At 33.2% G+C, this 27,680-nt stretch overlaps 2 protein-coding genes and 2 pseudogenes across 6 annotated transcripts in view; all 4 read right to left on the reverse strand.

Annotated features, from left to right (window-relative positions):
* Positions 1-826: 826 nt before the first annotated feature.
* LOC125850926 (putative disease resistance RPP13-like protein 1) lies at positions 827-26,885 on the reverse strand. 5 transcript variants are annotated; one of them, XR_007444860.1, is made up of 5 exons: positions 26,831-26,885; positions 4,794-5,337; positions 1,151-4,596; positions 976-1,057; positions 827-880 (listed from the first exon to the last, which is right to left on the reverse strand). XR_007444860.1 is itself a non-coding variant. In XM_049530747.1 (4 exons), the coding sequence occupies exons 2-3, from the start codon at positions 5,326-5,328 to the stop codon at positions 1,181-1,183; spliced, it is 3,951 nt and encodes a 1,316-aa protein (XP_049386704.1). In that variant the 5' UTR covers positions 5,329-5,337; positions 26,831-26,885; the 3' UTR covers positions 827-1,057; positions 1,151-1,180. The 5 variants fall into 5 exon arrangements, 4 of the variants coding, with proteins under 4 accessions (XP_049386704.1, XP_049386707.1, XP_049386705.1 ...); XM_049530747.1 differs by having other exon boundaries at positions 827-1,057; XM_049530750.1 differs by lacking the exon at positions 26,831-26,885 and adding an exon at positions 16,735-16,794 and having other exon boundaries at positions 833-1,057; positions 4,794-5,024.
* LOC125850923 (putative disease resistance RPP13-like protein 1) overlaps positions 7,126-27,680 on the reverse strand; it is a 44,243-nt pseudogene continuing 23,688 nt past the window's right edge.
* LOC125850924 (LOB domain-containing protein 1-like) overlaps positions 11,610-27,680 on the reverse strand; it is a 44,653-nt gene continuing 28,582 nt past the window's right edge. The window contains exon 3 of the mRNA XM_049530745.1: positions 11,610-11,642. The gene's annotated coding sequence lies outside the window, so the exon portion shown is untranslated. The remainder of the gene's footprint in view (positions 11,643-27,680) is intronic.
* LOC125850927 (tubulin-folding cofactor C-like) lies at positions 21,350-22,141 on the reverse strand (annotated as a pseudogene).

A 27,680-nucleotide genomic window follows, 5' to 3' on the forward strand; every position in this document is an offset into this window, starting at 1 on the left:
ATAACTTGAAATAACATCATACATACAAAATAAAATTCCATTTGATGCTTCAAACTACCGCACAATAGAGCAATATCGAGGATGGAAGTATTACCAAAATCGAGCACGACACCATCTGGACATATCAACTTGACCTTGTAACACTGCTGATCTAAATGCAGGTTAAGCATTTCAAGCGTAAGTCATTCTTTGAGCCAGAGAAGCACATTTTAGACATACTGCTGGAAGGAAATCTCACGGTAAACATGTTTACCTGTTGAAGACACAAAATGATACAATGGGGATTTGAGCAATTACAGTTTCTCAATTTTGAAGTGCAGCTGGAGCAGTGAAAAAACATCAGAGTTTCATACGCGAAAAACTCCTTGATCAATATTTCCTTCTCAGACTGATGAAAGAAAAGTGAAATTCGAGAGAAAAGATAAAGTACCTTTCTTCACCTACACTCTGCTGACAGATCACATATGAGCTGATATTTGTCTATTCAGTAGAGAATTTTGGCACAACTGTCGAAAGAAAGAAAAAAGATGGTTAAGTTGAGATCAGATAATAAAGTTAAGATATGCTTAGGCTTTTAGACACAAGCGGAGCCAGAATTTTCAATAAGTAGGTTCAAAATCTGTAGAAATAGACACATGAAGTAGCCGAAGGGGGTTCAACATCTACTATATATACATATATTATTTTAACCATGTATAAATAATATAATTTTCTGCCGAAGGTGGCTTCACCCCTGCTTTTAGATGCTAAGTTATGGGAAGACAAGCTTTCTGTCTCGTGTGCGTTTGAGCTCTCTCAGTAGAAATATCAAAAATCAAGAGTTAAACATGTGCATTACTCTAAACCTCCATTCTCCTTAGTCCTTTGATCAACTAACTCACTGAAAAACGGAAAGAACAAGAATACATGAAGTGCTATCAACTTTCCGAAGCAAATAATTTCAATTCCTACACATACCAGCTTTCGGTTTATCACCTTTTTTGCTGTCATCTAAAATTAAATTCATCCCGATCCAAAGATAATTCCTCAGCTTCACAGTGGCAATAGACGCTTTGTGCTGCTCAAGGATTTAACAAAGGAAAAAAATCAACAAGCAAGAAAAGGGAAGTAATCAGAAAAATAAATGAAAAAATAAAGAATTTTAACTTACAATTTATCAGAGCACCATTTTTTTAAATCATTACTGGGATTCCAAATCAATATATATGGTGGGAATATGAGCAATTTTTGGCCAGTAATCCCCCTTGTTAAAGTCTAGGAGTGGTTTGAGCAATGGGCATTTGGAAATATATAGATTAGAGATAGAAGGAGGCATCCCCGATTCGGGAAGAGATTGGACATTAGAGCAATTCCAAATGCGCAGCTCAGAGAGGGAGGAGGGCAACCCCGATTCGGGAAGAGATTGGAGATTAGAGCAATGTTGGATGGTCAACTTAGAAAGGGAAGAGGGCATCCCTGATTCGGGAAGAGATTGGAGACTATGGCAATCCCGAATCTCTAGACGTTGAAGCCACGTGAGACGCTGAAGACCTTCGGTCGGTAGTGAATGAAGATCATGATTGCTAAATAATTTTAGCTCAGAAAGAGAGGAAGGAAGCCCTTCTTCCAGCAATGACTGCATTTGAGGTAAATTATTAGCAAATAGGTACTCAAGAGAGGTGAGGCTTTTGAGAAGTTGGCTGCTTAATGTTTTCAGATTCCATATGCTAAGCCTTCGAATAGAGCAAGGCAACTCCCATTTTTCATCAGCAAGAACCACTTCGTCGCTACCATCATGGTGGATAGTTAAATCTCTGAGACAGGGGAGTCTCTGTAAATGCCACTCTTTTCGGCCATTCACCAATTTCTTACAACAGGAGATCCAAAGTTGTTGTAAATTGAAGGGCAATCCTCCTTCAGGAAAGGACTCTATTTGTGAACAATTAACCAGTTTCAGTTCCTTAAGAGATGGAAGGAGTTGTTGCATATGTTCTGGCAGCGACTTCAGCTTCTCGCAGTTGTAAATATGCAATGATGTCATCTGAGTCCCACATGCCACTGAAAGTATTTCAAGATTATCACAATCTCTAATACTGACTGTTTCAGTGGCAGTAGGAATCAAAAGCCTTGTAAGGTTGTTGCAACTTCTTACACTCAAAGAGAGTGCTCTTGGGAGAAACTCAGGTGAATCACATCCTACTAGAGACAATTCCTTCAGACAAATAGCATTGATCGGCGCCTCCAATTTCAGTTCCCTACAACCAGAGATTCTTATTCTCTTCAAGGTACTCGGCAGAATGCTAATAGGTAAGGAGGTAAGAGACTTACAATCAGTAATATCTAATTTAACAATCTGTTTCATTTCCTCAAGTTGAGACGTAAACAATTGAGCATCATCAAAAACAACTCCAACCTTAGGAGAATTAGCAACTTCAAACTCTTTTAAATTTGAAAGTTGGATAGGTGTCTCCAAACTGAGTTCAGGGCATTTTGATATCCTCAATCTTCTCAGAGAAGAAAAATTTTCAGGCAACTTCCCAATCAACTTTGGGCAACCATCAATCGAAAGTTCCTCAAGTACAGGGAACTCTCCCTTCCCCAGTACATGCCACTGCTTCCACTCCAGCATCTCTGCGAATTCAAGCTGCTCAAGAGAATTAAATGGCTTTGTGGAGGATGAAATACCATAGAACTCTTCAGTCACCTCTGTTATTTGATGCATCCCTCTAATGGTAAGGAATTTTAAACAAGGAAGCTGTCCAAGCGCTGGCAAGGAATCACAGTCTTGGCCGTTGCTAAGAGACAAGTCTATTAGCTTATGAAATGAAGGATCACCTAGCCAATTTGGAAATTTTGTTCCTCTATAGCCAGTGATTCGGAGTTCTTCTATGTTTGTATTTGGTTGTAGCTCATCAAGTATGTCTCTTTCAGTTTGTGAATTGTCAGCATTACTTCCGCTCCACTCCAAAGATAACCTTTCAACATGTTTCTTTTCCCTCATGTTTGCCTTCAGAGATTCCCTTCTATCTACCACATGTTGCAACCCTAGAATTGATAGAGATCCATACAAATTATGCAGTTCACCCAAATCTTCCATTCTCGAACCACTACGACCACTTAGAAGAAACTTGGCTCCCACTAGCACATCCAGACTTTTCAACTTGCTTAGATGTAGGGGTGTCGTCAAATAAGCTTCGCTAATGTCAAGGTGACGCAAGTTGATCAATTTTTCCATATGCAGAGGTAGCTCCTTAAGAAACATACAATGTGACAACAGAAGTGTCTCTAAGTTGTACAGTACACAAATTGAATCTGGCAACTTTTTTATACTTGTCCAAGAAAAGTCCAAAAACCTTAGGTGCTTTAATTTAATAAACAAGTCATTTGGCAACTCCTCATTCTTATAATGAGACAATGATAGTGCCCTCAAAGATGTTAGTCTTGGCAATATGTCATGCAGCACCCTCTTGCTAAGATGGCACCAACGCAGCTGGATATTGATGGGAAGCAATGTCCTCAATTGCTCCGATTTGTTGAGGGTTTTCAGTTTACCAAAATCACCATCACCCATTGAATATGACAAGTGTCGAGTTTGTTCCAACATATGAGATCCTTGGTTCTCTTCCAACCTGTTACACAGATTTGAAGATGCAATTTGGGCCAAATCATTGACAAGGTCATGCATTAAGAATTCCCCCGGATTCCATTCAGAAGACTCTCGGACCTTTTCAAACAATGATCTCGATCTCAACTCGAGAAAGTATTGGTTAGCTGAATGCAACTGCTGTACAAGACCATTAGCAATCCACAGGTGAATAACTTGTTCTTTGCTAAACAGATGATCTTTTGGATATATTGCACAAAAAGCAAAACATTGCTTCAAATGTGGACGAAGATCATTGTAGCTCAACATCAATGCTGGTAAGATTCCATTTGAATGACGTGGCAGCTCCCATATTTCACTTCTTAAAATGTCTGTCCACTCATTCACCTCGAATTTGGAGCGTAAAATGCCAGCAAGTGTCTTTAGAGCTAATGGCAATCCTTTGCACTTGTTTGCAATTTGTTTTCCAACCTCTTGAAATTCTGAATATTCCTCAGGATCCCTATTTTCAAATGAATGCCGTTTGAATAGAGCCCAAGAGACTTCACTAGACAGAGTCCCCACATTGATTGCTCCACAACCCATCATCAAGGCAACACTCTCCTTACGTGTCGTCACAATGATCTTACTTCCTACATCTCCTTGTACAAAAAGATTTCTCAAGTCATCCCACTCTTTATAGTTTTCATTCCACACATCATCTAGGACAATAAGAAACTTTTTTCCCTTTAAGCCTTCCTTTAATTTGACTTGAAGTTGATTCAGATTGTTATCAACCATTAAGCCAAATTCTTGAAGTAACTCCTTTGTTATTCTGAGAATATCATATGGTTCAGACACACAGATCCAAGCTTTGAAACCAAAATGGTTTTTTACTTTCTCATCATTGTAAACAGCTTTAGCAAGTGTTGTCTTGCCCACGCCCCCCATTCCAACAACAGGAACTACAGTCAGATTCTTTCCATCCTCAGACAACAAACGGTCAATCAATCCCTCTATTTCTTTCTGCCTACCTAAGATATTAGATTCATCAACAACAGAAGTTGAAGATTCCCTTGTTTCTTGTTTACCCGAATCAAAATACTTTGTTAGATCAAGGCGGCCAATTTGCTTTTCCAACTCNCCATTCCAACAACAGGAACTACAGTCAGATTCTTTCCATCCTCAGACAACAAACAGTCAATCAATCCCTCTATTTCTTTCTGCCTACCTAAGATATCAGATTCATCAACAACAGAAGTTGAAGATTCCCTTGTTTCTTGTTTACCCGAATCAAAATACTTTGTTAGATCAAGGCGGCCAATTTGCTTTTCCAACTCCTCCAATGTTTCAATGGTGTCTTCCAACTTCTCCTTTATGTTAAGAAAAAAATCATCACTCAAGCACAGGTTGCAGTCACTTACCTTTTGATTGCTTGTTTCTCCAAGATTTTGATGCTGACCTTCCACCTTAAGCCTCAACACTTCATAATTAACTTCTTCTATTAAGTTTTCAGCAGAGTCCACAGCATCTCGAAGCTCATTAAGCCAGTCTCTCACAGATGGATTTGATGCCTGCTTATTCTCTGCATCACTTAGCACAATCTGAAGACTACGCAAAGTCATTTTCAGCTTCTTTAAGAGCCGAACATCACACTTGTCCCTCTTAAACATCTTCAGCAGATCACCGTTAGGAGCAAGCCTGTCAAAGAGAACATTCAAAGCTGAAGAGAGAAATGCACAACCAACTGTTAAGCCAATCTCCATTTCTGAAATCTGCAAATCAAAATAGGAAACCACAAAATGATTATAAGAATTTGAAGAAGATTACTGTTTCTTTACTAAGAGGTTTATTTTACCTGTTGAATGATTTAAGAGTAATTTGCAAATATGAATGATCACTGATTTCTCTCTCTCTCTCTTGCTAGTGGTTTTTTCTCTTTTCCAAAAGTATGACTTTTGGATTAATTGAGGACAAGTTATGTTAAGATTAATTATCATGTGATAAGTTATGCTGAGATAAGTTATGAAAGAATTAGTTCTGCTGATTTATTAGTTTGTCATAGTCAAATAATATGCATGACATAATTTTGAAGAATAAGGGTCGTTTGGTGTGATGGATAAAAGGAATTAATTCTGGAATAATTTTTTAGTGCCCTTTAATTCGTTGTTTGGTTGCAAAGGCTGGGATAAATTATCGCAAGATTAACAATTAGTCTTGGGATAAGTTATCCCTCCTGGGGTGGAATAGTAATCCAACATAATTTATCATGGGATAAAGTATGTAAAATAACAAACATACCTCCCTTAAACTATCTTTTATACATTCATGTATATTAGCATAATGTTTAACAATATTTATGATAATATTCACAACCTTAATTATTCATTGTTTTTATGATATTATATTTTTCTATTAAAAAATTGCATTTTATAAATATAATTTTTATTTATGAATACATTATAAGTTGAACTTATTTGCCTAATTCTTATGTTTATTTATATTTTGATTTCTCTTAAAATGTTCAATCCACTACTAAATTACATATTTTTAATGATGCTTCTGAAACACCTTGAACAGATCATCGTTAGGAGCTGAAGCCTATCAAAGAGAACATTCAAAGCTGAAGAGAGAAATGCTAAGCCAATCTCCATTTTTGAAACCTGAAAAACAAAACAAAGAATCACAAAATGGTTTAATATTTCTACTAGTAATAGATTTAATTTACCTGTTGAATGCTAGAGCAATATGCAAACAATATACTGACTGTCTGCTAATTAATTTGCAATTGTTATACCAATTTTGGAGAATGACTTTTCTCTCTTATTTTCCACAACTTGTTATATTTTAACTGAATCAAACTTGTAACTTTTGGCTTGATTATCAAACTCCATACAATAATAATAAAATGTTGGTGGACACCACCATTATATAAAGGCAAATGAGTAAATTATAAGTAGTGGTTATAACAAATTCTTTTTTAAATAACTTCTAATAGAAGATGCCTTATTGAAGTTGAAATCTAACCGGCCACTACATTGTCTTGTTTTCAACACTTCAATTTATTTTTTAAAAAGTCATTTGATTTAACTCAAAGATTACACAAATCTCCTATTAATTTAATTCAACGACCTTCATACTATTGGTCTCTACAATCAACTGGCATTAGCTTTTTAAAATGACCAGAAACTACCTACTAATTGTTTTCTTCGAGTTGGTTTTTTTTTTTTTTTTGAAATTAATGTATTTTAAAAGTGTTCCTTTTATAATTCTCTTTATTTGATGAAATCAAATACTATGAAAAGATAGCCCAAGCAGAAAGGCACCCTCTTTTGCTCTAGCAAAATAAATTCACTTTTAAATAGTACTTGTGTATCATAAGTTGCCACAATATATTCGACTTTTCGGGACAAGTTCAGATGGATTGGATTTTATGTCTTTTCCCTGTTAAGTATTTTGTTTTCTTCTATAACATAAAAAGTTAAGAGGAAATGACTTCTTGCATATTTCTTTTTTCAATAACCATCAAATAAGATCTAAACGTCAAATATTATTAAGGTGTGTAACAATAACAATCATTCATTATAGCAGCCAAAAGATGTATGTCATTATAAAGAGGTCCAACTTTGTCTTTCGTAATTATACTAAACTAACTTCACTTGTAATCTCAATCCTGAACATTCTCAAGGACAACATAGCAATATTTGTTGCTTCAACTCAACTAAGATCATATACATAACTTGAAATAGCATCACTTACTATATATACATACAAAATAAAATTCCATCTGATGATACAAACTCGCGCACAACAGAGCAATGTTGAGGATGGAAGTATAACCAAACTTGTGGATGACACCATCTGGACATACCAACTTGACCTTGTAGCACTGCTGGTCTAAATGCAGGTTCAGCATTTCAAGCCAAACGTTTTAAGCAATCATTCTTTGAGTCTGAGGAGCACATTTTAGACATACATCTGGAAGGAACTCTCACGATCGACATGTTTACCTGATAAAGATCACAACAGTTAAAATTACTCAAACACAAAATGATAAAAATGGGCATTTGAGTAATTAAAGTTTCTCAATTTTGAAGTGCAGCTGTAGCAGTGAACAACAACCATCAGAGTTTCATACACAAAAATATCCTTATTTTTCTGAGAATGAAATGCCTACCATTCTTTCGAGAGATGGAAGGAATTCTAGCATTGGTTCTGGTGGCAAACTTCAGCTAATCTCGATGAGGAAATGACATCATATCTTGGCAGAGAAACTGATCAATCGAACCTTGTACTTTGTTGAGCTGCTGACAGAAGAGAAGAAAGTAGAAATGATCTTCAAGTGCTATAGGAGAAACTCCTTGTACAAAAGTTTGCTCAATATTTCCTTCTCAGTCGGATAAAAGAAAAGTAGTAGTGTCAAATTCCAGCGAAAAGAGAAAGTACCTTTCTGCACCTACATTCTGCTGATCGATCACAGTTGAGCTGATATTTGCCTATTCAAAAGTTAGCATGTGCATTACTCTAAACCACTTCCTCCTTCCGCAACTTATTGTGATATGTTGGAAGAAAACCTGGAAGTAGTCCAATAAAGTGAAAACTATTAAAGCTGGCGAACTTGGTAAAATAATTGAATGTTAATACAGCCAAACATTAAACTAGTAGCATCAAATCTATAGGCTGACTAATCCTTCTACTGCAAGCAACTACTCGGAGGAAATCAAATTTGAACTGTACAATACACAGAGCTTGTGTCAGCCTCAGATATAACAAAATCAAACATATATTAAATTTTCACAAATATCAGTTCTGATAGTTGATAGCTCTGGATGATTTCACTGAGAATAGAAAATGACTAGTCCTTTTAACGAATGATAATTGAAATTTGACATGCTGTTTTGTTGCCTAACCTCAAATGAATTTTTGATGCAAATTCCAAGACAAGACAAGATTGAAAAACTCCTACAATGACAATGGATCAACGAACAAGTCAAGCTTCTGGACTAAAAAAGGCGAATTCCAAAAAATTAAAGTATCTGGATAGTAAATTGCAACAAACGCGTTAAGACAATGTCATATTTTGAACAGCTTATATGCATCAGCTAAAACTAAAGAATTTATTAAGAGAAGACTCTTTCTTGGTTATGCTGTTAATTCTAACAAAGTAGACTACAACTACTACTACTACTACATTATAAACGTCTTGGAAACTGAAACATGAGTAAATCGTTTTTTGTTACCTAACCTTGAATTCATTCCGAGTAGGATACATTTCCTTGCTTTTCGCCTAGTTCTGAGGTCCCACTCGAGATTGAGCATGTTGACAATCTCGGCTTGTGCCTTTGCCAATTGTGCTTGGAGATCAGTCACTTGCTTTTGTAGATGGAAAATTGACCCTGCACAACCATATACAGGATCCCTCACTCTAGCATTTGCCTCATACACCATGCTGCTTACAGCATCTGCTCTTTTGATATTCTGGCAATTCCTAATTAAACAATATTTGAAAAAGTTAACGTGATGTTTGGATTTCAGTATACAAGGTGAATAAGGAAAACATAATTGTTAAAATAAGCATTTAACTTGTTAGACAACTAAGGAAATTATGAGAGAGAAGGGTTTTGTTAGACAAAAAGCCACATGAAATTATCTTGGAAAACTAAGAGAAGTCAATGCACCATACAAAGAGAAGAAAAAAATATACAGTAATATAGGGATGAAAAGAGTGAATTGTTTTTTCTTAAGTAATCTAGATTGTCAGTATAAAGAATTTTAAACCATCGGATCACTTTGATATGAGAATTACATTAAAACTCCTTAAAATGTAAGATTTGTAATCTTAAAAATAAAACAAGTCACCGACTATAATACATGAAAGTGACTCAATAATGTGAATTTTTCTTACACCAACCATGCTTTTTACTTGAACTCCTTAATATATAATGGGATTTGGTTGTTACTTCTCATTATAGATCAATCCCCTGTACACCACCAAAAGGAAAATAGTATAGGGATTTTTCTATGTTTGCTACAATAGGGGCTCGAAATCAAGGCCTCTCTTACTACTTGAAGCTAGTACCTTTAATGGTATACATGTCAAATTGATTGTTTAAGCTTCAGCTTTTTTCTCCGTTTCATCTTCAAATTCGGTGATAAAGTCATAAACGGTTTGGATTATGACTCAATTTTTAACTCATTTTTGTCTAGTTTAACTTAAATAACTCATCTATTTATAAATTCATTCCATTTTAATATTGTCAAATTCAGTTTAACTTGTAACATTCCTAAATACAAGTATAATATATGAAAGAAGTGATTAAAATTAATAGTAAATCTAATATAAAAGTTATGAATTCAATAAAATTGTAGTCTTATTACAAGGTATAGGCAAAACTACCTCATTGTGAAATAGAGATTTCAATTTTTCAAACATTCATGCTCTTCCTTGTGATTCCGCAAATTGATTGAACAACTCCTGCAATAACAAATGGATCAACAAACTGAAACAAGCTAATAGACAAGCAAGGAGAAAATAACTGGCAGGTTATCTAAAGAGTAAGTGCTACTCCTTTTCAAATAATCTAAAGTTCTGCCAAAATCAAAACAAAACGTTGTGTTTAGCTATGTTGCTCGGACTCTTCAAAAATGTCAATGTGGCGTGTCGGATTCTCCAAAAGTAGAGTATTTTTGGAGAATCCGACAGGGGTACAGCATTGAAAGTAAAGAGTCCGCGCAACTTAGGTGCTTAGATCCTCATCAAGTGGAGATGATAATTCTCCAATTTCACGATCAAGTAAACCTCAATCGTAAATCAGTTGGCATTGACTATATGAATCCTCTATATCCATTTAAGGCTCATTTCAATTTGAGAAGTTACTGCTCTTTTGTGAATTCCTATTATAATCAGGAAATGATATAGGTGGATAAAATTGGATTCTGAACTCGTAAAATGGTTTAATAAAAAAAAAATGATGAACCTTGAAGTTGGAGTGTTTGAATAGATTGTATCATTTGTTGTAATTGTATAACATTTTTATTGTTTGGTTTTACGGTATCAGTTACAACATTTCAATATGTTAGAATTCACAAGAGAATTGTAGAAAACCTTAATAAGTAACAGACCGTTTCTATTGATTAAACAACTGCAAAATGTATATTCCAATTCCTGCCTATACCAGATTTTGTCTATAGTGTTCTTGTTACCTTCTTTTTTTTTCATCTTCAAATTTAATTCCAATTCCTCTATTGACTTTGCATATTTCAAATATTGAGAAATTACTACTCTTTTGTGAAATCATATCACCACAACTTTGGTGGTCTCTCAATAGCTATTAGTATCAATCTTCAAGGTTGATTTATGCAAATGTCTCTTTTTTAACTAACCATTTAGATTTTATCAATATTTTCAAAAGTTGTATAAATATAGCCTTGAAAAGAATTACCCTTTCAATGAGGGCGGTCTAATGGTTGCTCATTGCAACACCTCCTACCTTCGGGTTAAGGTTGAATTGGAAGCTAGCTATGAATAAAAATTTCAATTGAGTTCGCATAAGGTCTAACTTCAAACAACCTATTTAAACATACACATGTCTCTTTAGAGAAGTTTTAGCTCATAAATTGATTATCCTAATATCACCAGTGAAGCACATATTAACAACTGGATGACCAATCATTGAATAGACAAGGACCTGTTTGTGCTATGTCAGGGTTGACCTCGAGCAAGAAACATCACCAGAAGCAGTAATGGTAAACTTGACAAGTCTTGTGCCTACAAACATTGAACTTTTCACTGATTACACAGTCCACAACTGAAACTCTTTTGGTGGAATATGCTAATTAGCTGAGTTGCCTGAATGGAAACCAGCCCTCAAATATTACCATGTCAATCAACAACATACACTGTCAACATCAATGGCATCAGTTAAATCAAGAGAGGATACTTAAGATTCACCACAATGCATCTTCAAACATCACCATCCGTTTTTCCTCATAAATTAGCATTATATATATAACCTGGTCGGATCATACGACCAATCAGTTTTAAGTGCTCTTATCAGAATCATATTACGAAAAAAAGTACCTGAATAAACATTAACACAAATCTTTGAAGATTTGGCTCAATTTATATTACAATTCAGTTTCCTTTCACCGAGAGCATTTTGAGTTTTGATCTTTAATCGTCATGTCCACAGGGCATCCCACACTGATCCAAAGTTATCGTCGTCTAAGAAGCTCATAGGGATATTATGAGTGAAATTGTCCAAAGATTGTTGTGGTGGTGATATTGCTAGTGGAGATTGGCCCATTTCCATGCAAATTAGTTCCAAGAGATGAGCTTGTTGGCAGTGCATGTTGACAACCTCAGCTTGTGCCAATTGTGCTAGGAGATCACTCACTCATAGGGATATTATGAGTATAATTTGTTTTCTTCAGTAACATAAAGAAGTTAGAGGAAAATGACTTCTTGCCTATTCCCTTTCTTTTATCAATAACAGCCAAATAAGATCTAAACGTCAAATGTTATTATGGTGCGTAACAATAACAGCAGCCAAAAAAATGTCCGTCATTATAAAGAGGTCCAATTTTTGTCTTTCGTAATTACACTTATAAATCTCAATCCTGAACATTCTTGAGGAAAAAATAGCAATATTTGCTGCTTCACCTTAACTAAGATCATATGCATAACTGGAAATAACATCACTTACTATATATATACATACAAAATAAAATTCCATCTGATGCTTCAAACTCGCGCACAACAGAGCAATGTAGAGGATGGAAGTATTACCAAAATCGAGCACGACACCATCTGTACATATCAACTTGACCTTGTAACACTGCTGATCTAAATGCAGGTTCAGCATTTCAAGCGTAGTCATTCTTTGAGCCAGTGAAGCACATTTTAGACATACTGCTGGAAGGAAATCTCGCGGTAAACATGTTTACCTGTTAAAGGCACAAAATGATACAATGGGAATTTGAGCAATTACAGTTTCTCAATTTTGAAGTGCAGCTGGAGCAGTGAAAAAACATCAGAGTTTCATATGTGAAAAACTCCTTGCTCAATATTTCGTTCTCATACTGATGAAAGAAAAGTGAAATTCGAGAGAAAAGAGAAAGTACCTTTCTTCACCTACACTATGCAGACAGATCACAATTGAGCTGATATTTGCCTATTCAGTAGAGATTTTGGCACAACTGACGAAAGAAAGAAAAAAGATGGTTAAGTTGAGATCAGATAATAAAGTTAAGATTGTGCTTAGGCTTTTAGATGTTAAGTTATGGGAAGACAAGCTTTCTGTCTCGTGTGCATCCGAACTCTCTCCGTAGAAATATCAGAAATCAAGAGTTAAACATGTGTATTACTCTAAAGTCTAAACTATCTCCTCCTTTCTCAACCCACGGGAAAAAGAAGCAATACGTTCTTTGATAAGTTAGAAGAAAACCTGGATGTAGTTCATTCAAGTGAACATTTTTAAGCCGGTGAACTTGGTAGAGCAATTGAATGTTAATCAAGGTTGAACTGTACAATAGACAGAACTTGTGTCAGCCTCAGAGCTATAACAAGTCAAGCTAATAGACAAAAAAAAAGAGGAGAAATCCACATAATTGAATTATCTGGACGGTAAATTGCAACAAACGCATTAAGTAAGACTACATCATATTTTGAACAGGTTATGCTGTCAGCTACTACTATTACTACTACAACATAAGCATCTCGGCAACTGAAACATGAGTAAATAGTTTTTGTTATCTAACCTTGAATTTATTCCGAGTAGGATACACTTCCTTGCATTTCCCCTAGTTCTGAGGTCCCACTCGAGGATGAGTACTGATGGAACTAATTTGAAGGAAACTTCATAATCTCCAAAGTTATCAGCTTACTGTATATATCTTCAGCCAAATTTCTGAATATCCAAAACAAGAAACTGATGTTTTAACCATTGTGCTAAAAATTGAAATACTGACAAAAGTGATGTTTTAGCTATTGTGATAAAGATCCATATCTACCAATGTAAATGGTAAAAGATTTGTAGTACATTAGCATTACTTTGTGCTATCAACCTTAAAGATCAAATCATCAATTCTAACCTACACTCGGTTTCTTTTACAATGACTCAGAGCAAGTTTAAAGATTAGATTAGTTGCAACATATTACCTTTTTGTCATCTAATATTTGAATGAAAATGCTTCGCTCCACACAGTCGCAATAGATGATCCACACTGTTCAACACTACTAAGAAAAACAAGAAGAATTAACAAACAAGGAAAAGGAATGTAAACAGAAAAATGGAGATAGGAAACAAACTTTGTGTCTTGTATACCTCTGAATTCTATTAGAGCTATGCATTTATGAGTGAGCATGTGCATTACTCTAAACCTCCATTCTCCTTAGTTCAAGCGCTGAAAAACAGAAAGAAGAAGAATACATGAAGTGCTATTCAGATGAAAGTTCAAGCAATACAAGAACTAAATATTTTCAAGTAAGATGGTGAGTAAGATTTATAACAAGAATGCATGAATTGCTGTTGAATTGAATTTACAAAGACATTAAACATCCAGCTGATATATATGTTCCTGGTAAAAGATTATTAGTTCGTTATATTACATTGAGCTACCAACTTTCCGAAGCAAATAACTTCAACTCCTACATATACCAGCTTCTGTTTTATCACCTTTTTTGATGTCATCTAAAATTAAATTCATCCCGATCCAAAGATGATTCCTCAGCTTCACAGTGGCAATAGACGCTTTGTGCTGCTCAAGGATTTAACAGAGGAAAAGAATTAACAAGCAAGAAAAGGGAAATAAGCAAAAAAATAAATGAAAAAATAAAGAATTTTAACTTACAATTTATCAGAGCACCATTTTTTTTTAATCATTACTGGTATTCCCAATCAATATTTATGGTGGGAATATGAGCAATTTTTGGCCAGTACTCCCCCTTGTTAAATTCTAGGAGTGGTTTGAGCAATGGGCATTCGGAAATATATAGATTACAGATGGAAAGGGGAATCCCCGATTCGGGAAGAGAATGGAGATTAGAGCAATTCAAAATGCCCAGCTCAGAGAGGGAGGAGGGCAACCCTGATTCGGGAAGAGATTGGAGACTAGGGCAATTGCTGATAGTCAGATCAGAGAGTGAGGAGGGCATCCCCGATTCAGGAAGAGACTGGAGATTAGAGCAATATCGGATGGATAGCTTAGAGAGGGAAGACGGCATCCCTGATTCGGGAAGAGATTGGAGATTAGGGCAATCCAAAATCTCTAGACGTCGAAGCCACGTGAGACGCTGAAGACCTTCGGTTGGTAGTGAATGGAGATCATGATGATGATGTAAGTGTAGCTCAGAAAGAGAGGAAGGAAGCCCTTCTTCCAGCAGTGACTGAATTTGAGGTAAATTAATAGCATATAGGTACTCAAGAGAGGTGAGGCTTTTGAGAAGTTGGCTGCTTAATGTTTTCAGATTGGATATGCTAAGCTTTTGAATAGAGCAAGGCAACTCCCAGTTTTCACCAGCAAGAACCTCTTCGTCACTACCATCATGGTGGATAGTTAAATCTCTGAGACATGGGAGTCTCTGTAAATGCCACTCTTTACGGCCATTCACCAGTTTCTTGCAATCACTGATCCAAAGGACTTGTAAATTGAAGGGAAATCCTCCTTCAGGAAATGACTCTATTCCTGAACAATTATCCAGTTTCAGTTCCTCAAGAGATGGAAGGAGTTCCTGCATATGCTCTGGCAGCGACCTCAGCTTATTGCAGTTGTAAATATCCAATGATGTCATCTGAGTCCCACATGCCACTGAAAGTATTTCAAGATTATCACAATCTCCAATATTGAGTGTTTCAGTGGCAGTAGGAATTAAAAGCCTAGTAAGGTTGTTGCAACTTCTTAAAATCAAATTGCGTGCTCTTGGGAACAACTCGGGTGAATCACATCTTTGTAGAGTCAATTCCTCGAGAAACATAGCATTCATTGACGCCTCCAATTTCAGTTCCCCGCAACCAGAGATTCTTATTGCCTTCAAGGTACTCGGCTGAATACTAATAGGTAAGGAGGTAAGAGACTTACAATTAGTAATTACTAATTCAACAATCTGTTTCATTCCTTCAAGTTGAGATGTAAACAGTTGAGCATTCGCAAAAAGAACTCCAACCTTAGGACAATCAGCAATTTTTAACTCTTTTAAATTTGAAAGTTGGATAGGTGTCTCCAAACTGAGTTCAGGGCATTCTGAAATTCTCAATCTTGTCAGAGAAGAAAGATTTTCAGGCAACTTCCCGATCAACTTGGGGCAACCATTAATCCAAAGTTCCTCAAGTACAGGGAACTCTCCCTTCCCCAGTACATGCCACTGCTTCCACTCCGGCATCTCTATGAATTCAAGCTTCTCAAGGGAGTTAAATGGCTTTGTGGAGGACAAACTACCATAGAACTCTTCACTCACCTCTGTTATTTGATGCATCCCTCTAATGGTAAGGAATTTTAAACAAGGAAGCTGTCCTAGTGCTGGCAAGGAATCACAGTTCTTGCAGTAGATTAGAGACACTTCTATTAGTTTATGAAATGAATGATCAGCTAGCCAATTTGGAATTTTTGTCCCTCTATATCCGGCGATTTCGATTTCTTTTATGTTTGCGTTTGGTTGTAGCTCATCTAGTATGTCTCTTTCAGTTTGTGAATTGTCAGCAAAACTTCTGCTCCACTTCAAAGATAACCTTTCAACATGTTCCTTTTTCCTCATGTTTGCCTTCAGAGATTCCCTTCTATCTACCACATGTTCCTCAAGTTTTTTACCTTCTCATCGTTGTAAACAGCTTTAGCAAGTGTTGTCTTCCCCACGCCCCCCATTCCAACAACAGGAACTACAGTCAGATTCTTTCCATCCTCAGACAACGAACGGTCAATCAGTCCCTCTATTTCGTTCTGCCTACCTAAGATATCAGATTCATCAAGAACAGAAGTTGAAGATTCCCTTGTTTCTTGTTTACCCGAATCAAGATACTTTGTTAGATCAAGGCGACCAATTTGCTTTTCCAACTCCTCCAATGTTTCAATGGTGTCTTCCAACTTCTCCTTTATGTTAATAAAAAAATCATCACTCAAGCACAGGTTGCAGTCACTTACCTGTTGATTGCTTGTTTCTCCAAGATTTTGATTCTGACCTTCCACCTTTAGTCTCAAAACCTCATAATTGACTTCTTCTATTAAGTTTTCAGCGCCGTCCACAGAAGATGATGTATATTATAGCTTAATGTTCAGTGATAGAGTTACCACATTAGCAGTTCTAGCATGTTATATGCATGTGTTTTTGCATGCATTACTCTATCCACAATTAAGCTTTATTTTACCCATTAATTGCTAGAGTGATAAACACAAGTATGGTATATGAAAGGTTTTTTAGCCGAGAAATTATCAATGTCTACTTATATTTTAACTCAGTACGATTATTAAGTAAATATTGAACAAAAGAAATATGTTTGAACTTATATACATCAGTTCTCTCCAACCATGTGCTCTATTGTGCTATTGAAGGGGAAAAGACTACAATTGGGGTCACATAAGACTCAGCACAAGTTGTGCCAAAAGTAAATGAAACTGTTCAATTCTTTTATATTTTTTAACCCCTCCCTAGCTCTTTTGCTTTTTCAGTGACTCAAACTCATAACCTTAAGATTTGAAGTAAAAAGTATTTATCATCCGAGCAACTTCTTCTTGTAGAAGTTACCAGCATCTTATGGATTTGAATGACCTTTCAAAGCAACCTCCTTATATATAAAGGCCAAAATGACATTAATCCCTAAAGCAACATTAATATCAAAGTTACATATTATAGATTGATACGAATAAAAAAGAGAGTTTAGAATGTTGTGTGGTTATATATATATACTTTTTTTTATGAAGTTCTTTTTATATATACAATATATGATATAACAATAGTGTTTAGATTAGTTTGTACACAATTTCATTAATTCGTTAAGATATCATGTTCAAGTCAAATTTTGGAGTAATAATTATCCATGACGGCAGTAGTGAAGGTGAATGATGTCTACGTATATTCATAACTAGGTAATGAGCCCGCGCCTCGTGAGGGGTGTAAACCGTATATATGTGTTATTGTTGTAATTTGATATATAAGATATTATATATTTATGCAAGATTGAATATACTAAATTTATGTGACATTTTTTCTTGTTTTGAAGTTCAAACCATTCATTTTAAGATTTCATTTAAGAATTCATGGTCTAAATAATTTATTTAACTTTTGAAATTCAAATTGTGACTCATAAATTAAGAATGAAAGAAGTATAATTTGAGAGAAATGTAAGAAAATATAAATAACATTTGTCCTTAAATTTCTTCAGATAAACTTGATTTCTGTTTCTCTCAATAGATCTAGTTAGATTTGGGGCTTAATTTTCGTCTGAAGTAACTTCACAACTCGGAAATTCAATCTTAACAATTTCATCTTTATATGATTGATGCAACAAATTAAATAATATGATTGACAGAAAATTCATGAACAATTATATTTAAGAAATCAAAAACATAAGTAATGATCATTACAAATTTATTTATATATGTGGAGTGAGAAGATTTCATGTTGAAGTTCAATCTTGAACTGAGATTAGGTAACCATTGCATAAAAGTACACACACAAAATGTAGCTACGTAACAAACATGTATCCCCATCATTTCGAAACTCCTTGTCAATGAAAGCAATGGATTTGCCTTCTAGATCGAGCTCATACACCGAACTTACCTAGTAGCGGGTTATCTTTCCTGTGTGGTCCGAGACACATTATTTGTGATCTTATCATTACTGGTCTAAAGTGTGATTAGTTACATGAGAAAATCTTGATGTGAAATGTCGCGTATAGAACTATCCGACATTAAACTTTTCATGGCCATCTAACAACTGACTAATAATGTGTTGCATGAAATGCTATGCCATAAATTATTGAGTTAGTTTGATACTTCTACATATGATATCCTACAAAGTATTAACATAAATATGGTGCATCAAAAGGTAAATTACAGAGCATTGAATAATCCGTAGATAATTTAACACACTGTCAAAGTAGATTAAAATTGAGGAGCAACATATATAGAATATGCTAATCAGACGATGATCAAACTTGTATCTCCTAATAATTCTAACATAAAAGTATTTGCACGGATAAAAATAACTGTATCAGTCAAATTCAAAGCATATCAAATCTATCTGTTTTTTAACAATGTCAAATTACCTTGCCTGAGCGTCCCAAATCTGTGCACTTGATAGTCTTATGAACGATTTCTAAGGTCCTCGTCTGGAATTCAACACCTCTATAATCTCTCTAAGCTCGTTCAGCCAGTAGCTACAACTAAAATCCGATCGACCAAATGGGTTCGTGAGGAAGAAAAAAAAGTTTATGCCACTCTTAGAAGAAGAGGGTTGTCTGGAGAAGTCAACAAACTCACTAATAAATTAACAAATCAAGCAATCTAAAATCAATTTTCATTCCAAGATGCAAGTAAACAAATCCAAATTTTCCTATTGAAGAACGTTTTTCCCAACTTCCATGTCCACATAAATACTACATTGTCTCTTTCTTAAAGTCAACTCCCTTGATGCGATAATATATAATATGTTTTCAATAGCACATCTCTTTCACACTTAATTCCTACAAAGTTAAAGAACTAAATCTTTAGAACCTAACTGTCAATTGCTAGTAGATTTATCTATAAATGACAGCAAAACTTCTGCTCCACATCAAAGACAACCTTTCAACATGTTCCTTTTTCCTCAGGTTTGCCTTCAGAGATTCCCTTCTATCTACCACATCCTAGAATTGATAGAGATCCATACAAGTTATGCAGTTCCCCCAAATCTTCGATTCTCGAACCACCTAGAAGAAACTTGGCTCCCACTAGCAGATGGAGACTTTTCAACCTGCTCAATTGTAGATCCAGGTGTCTTCAATTTGGCTTTGCTAATGTCAAGGTGACGCAAGTNCTTTTTCCTCATGTTTGCCTTCAGAGATTCCCTTCTATCTACCACATGTTGCAACTTTAGAATTGATAGAGATCCATACAAGTTATGCAGTTTCCCCAAATCTTCGATTCTCGAACCACCTAGAAGAAACTTGGCTCCCACTAGCAGATGGAAACTTTTCAACTTGCTCAGATGTAGAGGTGTCTTCAATTTGGCTTTGCTAATGTCAAGGTGACGCAAGTTGATCAATTTTTCCATATGCAGAGGTAGCTCCTTAAGAAAAACACAACGTGACAACAGAAGTGTCTCTAAGTCGTTGTACAGTACACAAATTGAATCTGGCAACTTTTTTATATTTGTCCAAGAAAGGTCCAAAAATTTTAGGTGCTTTAATTTGATAAACAAGTCATTTGGCAACTCATCATTCTCATAATGAGACAGTGATAGTGCCCTTATGGATATTAGTCTTGGAAATATGTCATGCAGCATCCTCTTGTTAAGATGGCATGGACGCCGCTGGATATTGATGGAAAGCAATGTCCTCAATTGCTCCAATTTGTTGAGGGTTTTCAGTTTACCGAAATTACCATCACCCATTGAATACGACAAATGTCGAGTTTATCAAATTATGAAAAAAAGTACCTGAATAAACATTAACACAAATCTTTGAAGATTTGGCTCAATTTATATTACAATTCAGTTTCCTTTCACCGAGAACATTTTGAGTTTTGATCTTTAATTGTCATGTCCATAGGGCCTCCCACACTGATCCAAAGTTATCGTCGTCTAAGAAGCTCATAGGGATATTATGAGTGAAATTGTCCCTTTACGCATCAGGCCGAAAGGGGGATATTAATGAGAATAATTCACATCGGACTAGGACGAAAATTCTGATTCTTTATAAGACTTGAAATTTCTCTCTAAGACATTGTTGATCTTAGGTGAGAAATTTTATCAATTTAAATTTTGAAAATACATTTCCAAATGTGCAATTTTATCATTATTTTCTAAGTAATTTATGTATTTGAAAATAATCAATTGTCTTGTTATGCGATAGAGTATATTAAAATATTATCTTCTATTTAAGTCATTTTTCATAGTAATACTTTTAATTTGAGAATACGTCTAAACTATTTTAATATATCTAGGCAACAATATGTTTTAAGAAATTTTTATTTTTAAGACTAACATTTTTTTTCATGTTCCTATTTATACCCAATAATCTCAAAATTTTACACTAATTGCTTCGAGTTGTTTGAATCTATTTTGAAGGGGTTTTAATAAAAAAAATTGTCAATCTATATGTGATTTTTTTTTTTTTTTGAGATGAGGGTGTATCATAAATAATTTCTCTATTCTATAAAAATAGAAACAAAATCTACTTATATATTATTCTGTTCAAATTTCACTTATAGAATTATATTAAGTATTATGTTATTGTTGTAATAATTTATATATCTATTTACGTTTACTTAATGATAATTTTTTTATAGCAATTTGTTGGAGAGATTTACATTCTACATCCAAAAAAAAGAGAGAGCAAAAGAAGGGCATATTACACAAATTAAACAATTTCGAATTTAGATAACTATATCATCTCGATCATATTCTAAAAACAATATTAGCGATTAGAAAAAAGGGAAAAGGGTCAAAAATACCCCTCAACTTTAGTTTATTGTTTGACTTTACCCTCGCCGTTAAAATGAAGTTAATTTTACCCCTCCTGTTACTAATTTCACCAAAATTACCCCTCATTTGACGGAATCCCCAAAATTGACCCAAATTACCCGAATTTTAAAAAAAAAAAACCTATTCCCTATTTTTAACCCAATGCCCAGACCTGCCCCGACCCCTCTAACCCGTTGTTCTTCATTTCTCTTCCCTCTGATTGTTCTTCCATATCAACTGTGCCAGCGCGTTCATTTTCCGGCAAAATTGACCAATTTGAAGACTGCACTGCTCTTAACCACTTAAAATCATCTACATTCGACCAATTCCCTGTCTCTTCACCAAGATTAGCTTCCTCAAGATCCTTCTCAATCCCTTCATACTTTAAGCAATATGGTGCAAACCTTACACCATCACTATCCTCGATAATCGGCCTACTCCTCACTCGAAGATAAAAATCACATCTTTTAGCTTGATGAATCCGAATCTGATGTGAAGCCAAAACGAACACACAATTCGTTACTTCTTCAATCAACACTGACCCAAAAACAGGTCCAACATATACCTTACAATCAATCAATTTATGCACAAACAATGCCCTCACACTCCCCCATTAATCTCACATCTCAACCCTTTAAATCTGATAAAACAAATTCCCTGATCTCTTCATCATTACCCCTACCGAATTCCTTCACTAATACCTCATTTTCTTTGCCCCTAAACCTTGGCGAATCCAAAACCCTTAACACTGAATCCTTTGATTCCACATTTGGAACTTCTGATATGATGTTGTTTTGCGTTGTGATTTTCTTCGTTGATTCGTTTTTGAAAGAGAATTTCTTCCTTGGGATTACTTCGCACGTAACCTGTTCGACTAATTATTTTAGATCGGTTATAGTTTTGAGGCATGTACGGACTTCGTAGGACGGTAGGGGAATGGATTATCCTCTAGAGGGTCGGGTCATTGGGTTAAAATAGGGAATAGGGTTTTTTTTATAAATTCGGGTCAATTTTGGGGATTCCGTCTAATGAGGGGTAAATTTGTTGAAATTAGTAACGGAAGGGGTAAAATTAACTTCATTTTAACGGCGAGAATAAAGTCAAACAATAAACTAAAGTTGAAGGGTATTTTTGACCCTTTGTCCTAAAAAATAAGGATGATAATAAATTAAGCTACAAATGTCTTAATTAGTCCTAAATCTCATATTGTCTTTTTTTACATATCCAAGAAGTGAATTTCAGAGAACCTTTTTTTTTTCTATAAAATATATAAAAGGAGAAGTCATCTATTGATGAGTTTTGTTGTATTTATCAACTTTGATTTGAAGCATTTTCATAATTTTATCTTTTTATTCCATCGAGTGTTTAATTTATTGAGCTCCATGTTACATGACTTCAAAGAATATATTTCTTTCATTTTGTTAACTTATTATGTTACTTTATATTTATTTTTTCTTAATGTCTAGTTTCTCTTGTGTCTTGTCTACTTTGTTGATATGTAGGGGTGACAAATGAGTGAGTGAAGTTGAAACTGAAAATATTAAAATTCTGAATAAATTGAACATATATATTATTTATAGTTAGACTCATTTTAACATCGCTATTTATATTGCGTGTTAATTAAACTACTCCTAAAGTAATAATATGATCTTTAAAAGTGATATTTGTCACTTTGATTCATCATACTATAGTCTCATTGACCAAACAAAACAATGCAATTATATATCCAAAGGGGAAAAAGGTCATGTTTGTCACTTCACTATAGAAAATAGTTTTGAATATTATTTCTTTATTATATTATTGGTTTATACATATCTTTTATGTATATACTATCGGTCCATATGTGTTTTTAACGCTATGTTTAACATTTTGACAATTATTGATGGATTATTAGAGGAAGGACGAATTTAAGTCATTTTTATGATATCGTGAATATATATGAACTGATAATACAATATTAAAGACATATATAAATTAATAATATAACGAAAGACAATATTAAACCTTTTTCGATAGCAAAGGGACAAATTATCCTTTCACCTAACTAAAATGATCAATAGACCCTGCCCATCACCATGAATTTGATTATTTTTTATTTAAAAAATTTATTTTGCTAATTCAAAATTTATTTTTGAAAAAAAAAAGGAAAATATGAATAGGCTGCAGACTCATTTAATATAGCATTAACACATGGTCTTAATTACTTCAATATTCTTGCATTGACCAAATTAAATGAATTCAATTTTCTTCATTTACTAGTCGTATGTACTATATACTATAATTATTGTGTTATTTGCTAAATTATCTTGAAGTATATTAAACGTGGAAAAAGGAGAAGAATTTTGTGTAGGACATTGGGCTAAGACCAAACATTCTTGACTATATAGTTATTATTATCACATCAAATAGCTCAATTTTACCTACGTTTTGTACCTAATGAAATGCTGTATAGAGAGACTAATAAACATTCCATCATCATTATACTTGAAGAATATATTTTATATGAGTTAGTTTGACTTAACACATAATTTAAGAAAGAATGAATTTTTTTTTTAAAATTTGTGGTCTAAAATAAGTGATACACGTTTGTGTAGGTATAAATTATTTTATTAAGAGTAAAATATGCATTTTAAAGTTAAATTATTACTTAATAAGAAATATGTGATTGTGATTCTTTTTTAGATTGGCGAAAAAGGAAAGTGGGTTGGTCATATAAACCGGGACAAAGAGAGTAGTAGCTTTTTCCTTCATTTTCAACTATCGTTTTAGCTCAAAATTTATTACAAAATAATTTTCAAATTCAAAGTTAAAAATTGATAATTACTTTCAATTATACCTTCAATATTAACACCTATGCATATCATTTAATAGAAAAAAAAATCAACGGATCTTTATTAAATATAGTTAACTTAATAAAATATATCTTATATTTATGATTTTCGTAATTAGTATGAAAAAGCTAAAGCAATAATTAAAATGAGACGGAGAAAGTACTAGTTAGGTCATTGGGTTTCTAGAGCTTTCTTTCATGTCAAATACTTGTGCACTTGTCTAAGTTCTACTCATTATTGTACTTGACCTCAAATACAAGTAGAGTGATAAAGTCATAAACGGTTTGGATTATGACTCAATTTTTAATTTATTTTTGTCCAATTTAACTTAAATAACTCACCTATTTATAAATTCATTCCAATTTAACATTTTCTAATTCAGGTTAACCCGTTCACTCAACATTTCTAAATACAAGTATAATATATGAAAGAATTGATTAAAATTAATAGTGATCCAATATAAAAGTTAGCATTTTTTTTATGATTACTATTGACTTAATAACGATCAAATTAAGGCTTTTATCGATCATATTTCCCCTAACTCACTATAGTCCTTTTTTCTTGTACTTGTGTACACATTTTCTCTTATTTTTTCCAAAAGGAAAGAAGAAAAAAATAGAGTCCAAGTTGTCAACTTGGCAGGGTTAATTAGCAGAGGATGTATAACATATATATATATATATATATATATATAATTCCATTTTTAGTCGTTTGAAATTAGTAGCGGAATCAATTTTTTTATTATGGAATCTAAAATACGAAGTAGTATCCACATAAAGAAGTAAAAAAGGATTCAACATCTACTACATATATGTAAAAAATAATTTTGATTATTTTTTTATCGAAAGGGGTTTCTTTCATTCTATCTGACTCCGACCCTATATGAAATAATTTAATTAAAAAAAAGTGATGAAAAAAGAAAAGAAAAAAAAAGGTCCACACGGCTTTGAATTTAATTTTAAGCTAGTTTCCCATTGAGACCTCCGCCTTATATAGTCTTTAGCGATGGATTATCAAAAAATATTATTAATTTCGAACAATTTAAAGATGAAGTTGATAGCTATATTTAATTTTTTTTAAAATAGCAAATTAAATGTTAGCTTAGGGTCATGTTAATTTGTAGTATCTTTTTCTTCTTTGAAATTTTAATGATTTCATATTGTGTACGTTGACAGTATGAATTTATTTTATATTAACAAATTAAGTTAATTTATAATAATAAATTAAGATGCAATAATTATATGGAGTGTCAAAAAAAAGAGATAGATATCTTCATATGCTTTTTGAATATTTTTGAATCATGATTGTATAAATTTTACATCAAAAAACTAAAAAAATCTATGTTTGAANCCTTTTTTCTTGTACTTGTGTACACATTTTCTCTTATTTTTTCCAAAAGGAAAGAAGAAAAAAATAGAGTCCAAGTTGTCAACTTGGCAGGGTTAATTAGCAGAGGATGTATAACATATATATATATATATATATATATAATTCCATTTTTATTCGCTTGAAATTAGTAGCGGAATCAATTTTTTTATTATGGAATCTAAACTACGAAGTAGTATCCACATAAAGAAGTAAAAAAGAATTCAACATCTACTACATATATGTAAAAAATAATTTTGATTATTTTTTTATCGAAAGGGGTTTCTTTCATTCTATCTGACTCCGACCCTATATGAAATAATTTAATTAAAAAAAAAGTGATGAAAAAAGAAAAGAAAAAAAAAGGTCCACACGGCTTTGAATTTAATTTTAAGCCAGTTTCCCATTGAGACCTCCGGCTTATATAGTCTTTAGCGATGGATTATCAAAAAATATTATTAATTTCGAACAATTTAAAGATGAAGTTGATAGCTATATTTAATTTTTTTTAAAATAGCAAATTAAATGTTAGCTTAGGGTCATGTTAATTTGTAGTATCTTTTTCTTCTTTGAAATTTTAATGATTTCATATTGTGTACGTTGACAGTATGAATTTATTTTATATTAACAAATTAAGTTAATTTATAATAATAAATTAAGATGCAATAATTATATGGAGTGTCAAAAAAAGAGATAGATATCTTCATATGCTTTTTGAATAATTTTGAATCGTGATTTTATAAATTTTACATCAAAAAACTAAAAAAATCTATGTTCGAAGTCACACTAAAAAAATTGACAGTTCAACTTTCGTATATTTTTTTACATATAAAAAAAATTGTGATGTGAAATGGTTCATGTGAAACATCTCTACTACTCAAAATTAAAATTAATTTGAAATCATGAAACACAATTCTTTTTTTTTATATATATAAAAATAAAATAAAATTGGCATGGTGGTGAAATGTGTAACCAAATAGTCCTAAAACATGAGTACTTTATTAGTATAAGAAGTATTAGTTGTGAAACATACTTTTTTTCTTTTAAAGCAAAGACATGGTCATGTAATGTGTATTCAAACTTGGTCCTAAAATAAGACTACTTTATTATAAGAATATTTGACTAAAGATTGGTTCTAGAAGTATCTCTGTGGTAATTGAAGGAGAATTTTTATTTTCAATTGCCATTTTTAAGTCTAGTCATTCCCTAAGAATATTGATTTTGAGTCTATTGATAAGATTGAGAATGATAGCCTAAATTGAATATAATATAGTCAATACTCAATAACTAACCCTTCATTTCTATCTTACAACTAGTAGTACTAGTTAGTGTCACATTCATACCAATAAAATAAAGAAAATAAATGGGGGGGGGGGGGNAGATCACTGTCCTGTTTCTTTAGTAAGAGCTTTATTTTACCTGTTGAATGATAAAGAGTAATTTGCAAATATGAATGATCACTGATTTCTCTCTCTCTCTTTTGCCAGTGGTTTTTTCTCATTTCCAAAAGTATGACTTTTGGATTAATTGAGGACAAGTTATGTTAAGATTAATTATCATGTGATAGGTTATGAAAGAATTAGTTCTGCTGATTTATTAGTTTGTCATAGTCAAATAATATGCATGACATAATTTTTAAGAATAAGGGGTCGTTTGGTGTGATGGATAAAAGGAATTAATTCTGGAATAATTTTTTAGTGCCCTTTAATTCGTTGGTTGGCTGCAAAGGCTGGGATAAATTATCGCAGGATTAACAATTAGTCTTGGGATAAGTTAATCCTCCTGGGGTGGAATAGTAATCCAACATAACTTATTATGGGATAAAGTATGTAAAATAACAAACATACCTCCCTTAAACTATCTTTTATACATTCATGTATATTAACATAATTTTTAACAATATTTATGATGATATTCACAACCTTAATTATTCATTGTTTTTATGATATTATATTTTTCTATTAAAAAATTGCATTTTATAAATATAATTTTTATTTATGAATACATTATAAGTTGAATTTATTTGCCTAATTCTTATGTTTATTTATATTTTGATTTCTCTTAAAATGTTCAATCCACTACTAAATTACATATTTTTAATTAAATAGTTTATTACTTACTTAAAAATTATATTTTATATATCAATTAAAATGTAGATAACTTTAATAATAAAATTTCTTTTAATTTAATAAACTTAAAATGAAAGTTTTATTTTCAAGCTAAATAAGATGAAAGTTTTATTTTTAAACTAAATAAGATAAAAGTTTTA

The sequence above is a fragment of the Solanum stenotomum genome, unplaced genomic scaffold, assembly GCF_019186545.1.
Source record: "Solanum stenotomum isolate F172 unplaced genomic scaffold, ASM1918654v1 scaffold20987, whole genome shotgun sequence".
Taxonomy (NCBI): Eukaryota; Viridiplantae; Streptophyta; class Magnoliopsida; order Solanales; family Solanaceae; genus Solanum; species Solanum stenotomum.